Source organism: Patella vulgata, chromosome 8 (assembly GCF_932274485.2).
Source record: "Patella vulgata chromosome 8, xgPatVulg1.2, whole genome shotgun sequence".
NCBI classification, from domain to species: Eukaryota; Metazoa; Mollusca; class Gastropoda; family Patellidae; genus Patella; species Patella vulgata.
Genome location: NC_065886.2, coordinates 36,891,588 through 36,899,672, shown reverse-complemented (window position 1 = coordinate 36,899,672; position 8,085 = coordinate 36,891,588). Strand labels below are relative to the sequence as shown.

Genomic DNA, 8,085 nt, shown 5'->3' with positions numbered 1-8,085 from the left:
AGAACCTATTTATACAATTGATGTCCCATTCATAAAGAAGATAGTTTATACAATTAGTGTGCCATTCACAAAGAACTTAGTTATACAATTGGTGTTCCATTCATAGAGGAACCTAGTTATACAATTGGTGTTCCATTCATAGAGGAACCTAGTTATACAATTGGTTTTCCATTCATAGAGGAACCTAGTTATACAATTGGTTTTCCATTCATAGAGGAACCTAGTTATACAATTGGTTTTCCATTCATAGAGGAACCTAGTTATACAATTGGTGTTCCATTTATAGAGGAACCTAGTTATACAATTGGTTTTCCATTCATAGAGGAACCCAGTTATACAATTGGTGTCCCATTCATCAAGAACCTAGTTATACAACTAGTGTCCCATTTCATAAAGAACCTAGTCATTCATAAATAACCTAGTCATACCGCTAGCGTCTCATTCATAAATAACCCAGTCATACCGCTAGAATCTCATTCATAAAGCATCTAGACTTAAGAACCTACTCATACAATTTGTTTCCCATTCATAAAGAAGCTAGTCACACATAATTGGTGTCCCATTCACATAGAACTTTGTTATACATCCTTTGTCTTATCCATAAAGAACCTGGTGAAACAGCTGATGTCCCATTCAGAAGAACCTGGCCATACAGTTGGTGTCCCTTTCATACTGACCCTAAATATACAGCTGGTGTATCATCCACAAAGAACTTTGTCACACAGCTGATGCCCCATTCGTAAAGAAACTGGCCACACGCGCCAAGTGTTTCATTCATAAAGAAAATAGTCGTACATCTGGTTTCCCATTCATAAAGAACCTTGTCAATCTGCTGGTGTCTTATTCACAACCCGGAGTTAGTGTCCCATTCATAAGAACCCATCTGCGGGTGTCCTATTCTTAGAGAACCCTGTCAGTGGCGCCCATTTGCAAAGAACCTTGAGATAACTGATACAGAAGAAATGAAATGGGGTTTAATGTCCTACTGTTCTGCTGCGAACTGGGCTAATGAAGACGGGCATACGCCATACAGTGTGCTATGAGGGAAATTTTGCCCGGACAGCGGCACTACGGCCCTCCGTCCTGCATCACTGACAATGGGGAACCACGCCGGAAAATCTGGATGAACTTTCTCGGCCAATGTAGGGATCGAACACCCAACCTCCAGGCTAGCGAGCCAGCGTCTTACCCACTTAGCCACGCGATCCCCATACCATATACAGAGTCAAACAAAGATAGGTTTTAACAATAATTGAGTACTTATTAATTATTAGTCATGAAGCAGATGATCCTTCTGACTGTTCTTCTGATTGGATATGTGAGGCCAGAGTTCACACCAGGATGTAGTTTCTACAATGGCCAATGTTCCTACACTGTTCAGTTAGGTCACCAGGGCCAATGTAACTTGCCAACAACAGCACAACTCCCGAGTGACTCACCAGCAACAGAACAACCCCCGAGCACCTGCTGTACCAACTTACAAACAGATATCGCTGATCTCAGGAGCTTGGTAGCCGGTTTGACTACTGATCTCAAATTACTGAAAGATAACTATAATGTGCTGGAGAATGAAACCAACGAACTCAACACCACCACATCTAATAAAGATGATCTACTGCAGTTGCTTCAAGCTAAGGAGGCCGAGTTTAACAAAACCCACGATCAGATGGCGGCAGTGCTTCAACAGGCCAGCGCAGAGATCCACCGACTCAGAGATGAGTTAGTAACAACTACAAGCCAGCTGAACAACTGTCGTGGAACTCTAGGGTTACAATCTGGTACAGCTACAGTAGCACCAGGTAAATTTATTCAAGTTTTTTAAGGACCACGTAAACTATGTTCTGGAGTTAGGAATCCTAGACCATTTTGACACATTTCAGCCAAACGTTCACATACCATTACACTAATTATTGGCTGCTTTGGATTGACTGATTTTAATGTAGAACGGAAGAGATGGCCTTTTCGTCTCTGTGTCCCTACAAAAGGATGTCATTTCTTGAATCTTAAACCTGGCGCGAAGTTGTGCTTGACCTAATGAAAACTATGATCTATTGAACGCTTAACATAAATACGAATCGTTATAACAATCTTGGTTTTTCCTGTTAATACTGTCAAAGTTCTTGCATATTCGTAACAAGCTTTAACTTGTGCCGCTAGAGTTGTCTGAAATTGTATACCGAAATCATTGTCGGTGGTGTATACCTCGGCTTCTGTGCAAGTTCTTCGATAGGCCTATCATCCGTGTTCCGATCGCGTGTATGCTTTAACCTTTAATACCGGTAGGATTAGTTTGAATTTGAAACATGGCTAACCATCTAATTACAAATGAAAGATGAATGAATCAGAATCTACTGCGCCTGTAAAATTTCATTTAAAATGGAATCTTAAGCTAGTAATATTAATTCTATTTCTGTATGTTGTTTTGTTAACAGTGCTCGATGCTTCTATCAATGTGACGTTTTGTGACTTCCAAACATCCAACGAAAGTTGTGGTTTTAACACAAATCGTTTAACTGGATACAGCTGGAAATCTCACAGCGGAAGTATCAACAGTTTAACTGGACCAATAGAAGATCACACATATGGTTCACAGAAAGGTAAGTAGTAAAGACTTCACTGCACTGAGGTGTGAGGGGTTATCCCCCTTAGTAAAGTTTAGTAGTGTTTTTCCGTCTTCGTGGGCGTGGCTTATTAATAAAGTATGTCATTCAATTTGGACTCTTCACGTATTACGCCGAACGTAACTGATTAGAAATTACAGTAAAAACAGTAACGATTGAATGTAAATCAGTTTATACACATTCATATTACATTAATTTATCCGTTGCGACCCATTTGTGTTCATTTCCTGGCGCCAAAGAATAGCGATTTAGACCCTTTAAAGATACATTAGTTAATATTTAGATAAAGAGCTGACCATTCGTACTATAATGGTTCGGAAATAGATAATGCAAAATGAAAATATTGAAAATTTCATTTTAATTACTTTATTCTGACCCAAGATATCGCTGTTTGTACTTTGACAAGATGTGTGCATTGTGGTAACCAGAGCACTGTTATATTCGAGACTTAGCCTCGCTTTCCCATTTTCAAATTAAATTTTTAAATGGCGAACCGTTCTAATCTAGTTAAAATCTCGAGTATCCGATGCCATCTAGAATTGATTATGGTCTTGTTTTGTTAATAAATGTCTAATTAATAGTTTATATAAAATTTCAAGCCTAAAGAAAGACGTAGCCAGATTTAGCTCTTGAATAATGTATATTTAAAGTAGCTAAGTCCGTAACTCAATATCATCCAAAATCTTCGACATTGAAAACACGAATATTTTTGCAATTTAATTCAGCATTGGTGTTGTGATCTTACCTGAAAAAGATGGGCTTCTGATATCAAATATTTATTTCGCCGAACATAACTGATGACAATTCACAGTAAAACGGACACGATTGAATGTAAAACAGTTTATATAGATTCATATTACATTATTATATGTGTTGCGACTCATTTGTGCCAATTTCTAGGTCCAAAATATTAGCGATTTAGCTCCTTTAAACTGATTGAAATAGATCCTTCACTCTCTGTGAATGGAATCCATCTAGTTAAACTGATTGAAGAGACCTCCTCCCCCCTCAAGTTTACCTGGCCGACAAATTTTATAGGATGGGGTATGTTTGTGTTTATGAATTATTTATCTTGCTATGTAGGTGTATACATGTATATGGATACAGATAACAGCCCATATGGAAACCACGTATTCCGTGTTTATAGAATGGAATCGAATTTAATTTCACCAGCAGCGGCTGTCTGTGTCAGATTCTGGTACAATATGTATGGTCAAGACATCAGAACATTACACATCTATGCAAAGGTAAAATAAGTTTATATCTGTGAGTAAGAACAAGCAAAGGACGCTATGTAAATATAGACAATCGTTTATAAAATATGCTTTGAATGTTGGAATGTGAACAAGATTAGTCGGTAATACTACGATGTATATCGCTTCATCGCCAGCTATCATACTGACTACGATGTACAGTACATCGATTCATCATCTGTTATACCGACTACGATGCATATCGCTTCATCACCTTTCATACCGACTACGATGTAAATCGCATCATCACTTGTTATACCGACTACGATTTCGGAACGACAATAATATGATCATATCGATCTTATCATTTATTGATGTGACATATCTAATCAGCGGGCCCGTAGCCAGCTCGTAAAATTTGGTGGGGCTATGGAATTTTTTTGGATTGGCGAGAGCCGGGTCAGGGGGTCCACCCCTAGAAAAGTTTGAAAATTTGGTGCTCTCTCCTCGCATCTGAGTGCATTCCTGGGCCTCAAATTGAAGTGCCCCAGACAGGGTTTTATGACTGAATTTTCTGAAATTTCCTTCTTCGACTCCTCCCGCCCATATCATCTTGAGGGTAGTAGAGAGTGTCTTTTGATTTACGCGGAGAACTCGAGGCCGAGCAATACAACTGTAGTATCAAATTTCAAGTGAACTATAGGTATTCTATTATTCTATTCATAGAATAGGCAACTTATGTTAGAAACAATAGGCACCTACATTTTAGGCGCCCGTAGGCACCGTACATCTGGTGTAGGCAATGTAAATATTTGAACCGGCGCCTTGTAGGAGAACAAAGAAACCTGGGCCTCTTTTAAGCCCGTAACCCGGGTATAAAAGGGCAGGTTACAGAAAAATGGCGATAAATTATGCAGCCTCTGGTACCATCAAGACTAATCAAGAGCTCGAGCTAATTTTGAATATTTCTTCTTCCTCTAGCGTAATGAGGTGGACAGCCCCTTCCTAATAACCCGTGCAGTTTGAAATTTCAATGAATGATTGATTGACACAGACGGGCACTTGGTATCGTAGCAACGCGCGTTTAACAAAACAAAGCGACTCATGCTGGCGCGGCTGATCAAGACAAGAGGACCAGGAAGTGATGATGACAGGCAGGCCTCGGTGGACCATGCTACGAGCCGACGGGTTGTCAACCAATTTGAACACTCATAAAAAAATCGTTATTGACGGCGAAATATTGGAGGGGGGTGGGGGTAATTCGATTTTTTTTTTGGGGGGGGGGCATAGGCACCCCAAAGCAACCCCGTGGCTACGGGCCCGCTAATCAGCCCAGTTCTACACTCTATTCTGATATAAATCTCAAAGGTTTAGCCCCAATAAATGTCTACATTGAATCGACGTGCAATTTGTTTTCGGTAGATTGGAAATGGTAATGGTTATCCTGTATGGACTAAATCTGGAAATCAAGGACAAAGGTGGAACCTAGGTGAAGTCAGTCTAGATTCAGAATATACAGCTTCACATTTTAAGGTTATTTTATTTTATTTATTTATTTTTCAACTGTTATTTTAATCTATATATTTATTACAATATCCACTTGTCCACGTTCAAGGGTGTATGTTGTCCGCGTATATTTAATTGTTTGTCGTATGTCGTTGCCACCACCTTCTGGCAGCCAGATCTTGTGTATGTGTCACCAAAATTCTTGTCAACAGTTTCGAATATGCCCGCGGCAATCATTTCATAATCAAGACCAAAGTAGACGAGGGGGCGAAACGTTGAAAAGACAAGTATTTTAAAACCCGAGGGAGCTAGAAGTCGAGGAAATTAAATCATGAGTTTTCGGCTCAAGATTGCCGAATTGTTGCCCTGTTGTGTTTGCATTGTAGATAGTTGTTGAAGGAACCACCTATAATTATATAGTTGTTGTTTTTGTTGTTGTTTGTATTTTAGATATTTGGTGAGGGAACCATCTTTTTTGTGGGTTTTTTTGTTGTTTGTATTTTAGATAAGTATACACGTGTTGTTGTTTTTGGGTTGGTTTTTTTTTGTATTTTAGATAGTTGTTGAAGGAACAGCATGTAATTATACATGTATTAGTTGTTGTCGTTGTTTGTATTTTAGATAGTTGTTGAGGGAACTACCGATTCTTATTACACTTCATCATTTAACCACTATAATGAACATGGTGATATAGCGTTTGATGATTTATATATTTATAATACATCTTGTAACAGTGAGTAAAGCTTAACTTAAACATATCGTATCGCAGTCGACATGATACATATACTAGTCATCGAATATAGTTTGAATGGTGCTTTTTTATATGAGTAAGTAAAAATAAGTCAACAGTTAACTCTTTGAAATGAAAGTTAACGGCAGTGGAACAAATGGGGGCGGGGTGTGTAACGTGTCAGTCCCTTGGCAAGCTTGGAAAAGTAAAATTGTACGCCAAGCTTATGGTGGCGAAGTTGTTTTGGGGTTTTTTGCTCACCTAAGCTATCAAAAACTAATCGGGATCTCCTGACGCACCTTCTTTTATTCTACCCCCCAGCCCCCCCCCCCCCCAGCCCCGCCTCTTAGACTTATTACTATAGTCTCTTTTGATGCATGATGATGGACCTTTGAACAAAAGGGTTTAATCATGAGTCCATGTTTACTTATTATTGTGGTTTTACGTTCACTTTAGATGTCCCAGTATGCCCACCAGGATCGGTAAAAACCGAAACAGACAACACTACATCGTGTTACACATTCCATGTCACGCCTACCACATGGTATGACGCCGCTAAAACCTGCAGGAGAGAAGGTGTTCATTCATCATTAGTCAGTGTGACGTCACAGAAGGAACAGCTGTTCTTGACCAATCATATCAACGGAGATGCAGGTTTGTTGGAGTACTTTTAAAGAAAAGGGTCTCTTAGTGATTTATGCGCACAATCCTTTTACCACAATTGAGTCGACTGTCCATTTTGTTTAACAAAGAGATGTTTCCATTGTTTTCTAACAGGTATACTTTACTTTGTTCCTGCAGAAGAGTAGGACGTTAAACTCCATATCTATTGCATTAGTTTACTGCACGTGCAATAGGTTAATGTGAATGGTTGACGGTTTCTGTTATGCTCTACTTCTACTGGGCGGGTACAATTTTTACACGTGACACATATCGAAATTCAAGGCGAACTGTTCAATAGTTGCCTATTTGAGTAGTTTCGTACAAAGGGATTTGTCAATATTCGTTTCTTTTTGTACACGATTGCACATTGGCGTCGCTAAAGTGATGGGTTTTATGACTCGACCCCCCCCCCCCCACTGTATCTTTAAATACGTTTTCATTGACAACAAAAGTATTTTCTATTACAGCACTGAAGTCAGCTGGTGTGTACGGTTATTATACGAGCGGAAATGACGAAAGATCGGAAGGACACTTTGATTGGACAGATACTGGGACCCCCTATACGTCAACATACACGGATTGGCACCTTGGACAACCCAACAACGTCGCGGATAACCAGGACTGTTTATTGCTTCAATATTCCGATGCTAATTTTGAATGGGGTGACATAGATTGTTTAACCAAACATCCTTTCATCTGTGAAACGCGACTTCCGACATCTCAATCTTAATAAATAGTTTAACATAGAAAATAATGTTTGTTAATTGGCTTCCAAAGCAGTCAATACCGCCCGCCCTCTGTCCCCCAAAAATATCAAATCTTTTTTCATGAATCATGCCCACGTATCCTGCTTGACAGGAAGTTCAAACAGAGCATATCAAATACATTTATCATAGACGCACTTTCTCTTTAATGTAGAGGCCTAGCGATGGTCATTTCAGGTTGAGTACGACTGAAACATTGTGGCGCAAAAATACACCTATATTCCGGCCCAAAAATCACCCTTATCTTGTACTTGCATTTGACATTCGCGCCCAGGCGCGGATTGGGACCGGGAACTGGCCCGGGCTCCCGTGTCGGAGCGGCCCCTTTTTCCTGACCGCGGAGCCCGAACGGGGGGGGGGGGATCCGGTGGTTCTCCCCCGGAAAATTTTTGAAAAATAAACTCCAAATATGCGATTTGGTGGCAGATCTGTTTATAATCTCTGTCAAATAATATATCTCATAAATCGATTAATTTAGGCCAAAACCCCGACCTGCAAGTAATTATCATATCGTTATATTATTAATTAACGTATTGTCATTGTATCGTCAAGAGAATTTAACTAGTTAAAAAATGGGACTAGTTGAGAACATTTTGACCCACACCCAG

At 39.6% G+C, this 8,085-nt stretch overlaps 1 protein-coding gene across 1 annotated transcript; it reads left to right on the top strand.

The window, feature by feature from the left end:
• The first annotated feature begins 1,275 nt into the window (after positions 1-1,275).
• On the top strand, positions 1,276-7,443 carry LOC126830444 (MAM and LDL-receptor class A domain-containing protein 1). Its single transcript, XM_050560832.2, has 7 exons — positions 1,276-1,799; positions 2,433-2,597; positions 3,705-3,868; positions 5,237-5,347; positions 5,942-6,053; positions 6,507-6,704; positions 7,181-7,443. Exons 1-7 carry the CDS (start codon positions 1,277-1,279, stop codon positions 7,441-7,443), a joined length of 1,536 nt encoding a protein of 511 aa, XP_050416789.2. The 5' UTR covers position 1,276.
• The last annotated feature ends 642 nt before the right edge of the window (positions 7,444-8,085 follow it).

Bases quoted from the DNA above. Each gene is read 5' to 3' on its own strand.
- LOC126830444 (XM_050560832.2), top strand. From the start codon at position 1,277: ATGAAGCAGATGATCCTTCTGACTGTTCTTCTGATTGGATATGTGAGG. The intron at 1,800-2,432 runs GTAAATTTATTC...TTTTGTTAACAG, and splicing joins TACAGCTACAGTAGCACCAG to TGCTCGATGCTTCTATCAAT. The intron at 3,869-5,236 runs GTAAAATAAGTT...TGTTTTCGGTAG, and splicing joins CATTACACATCTATGCAAAG to ATTGGAAATGGTAATGGTTA.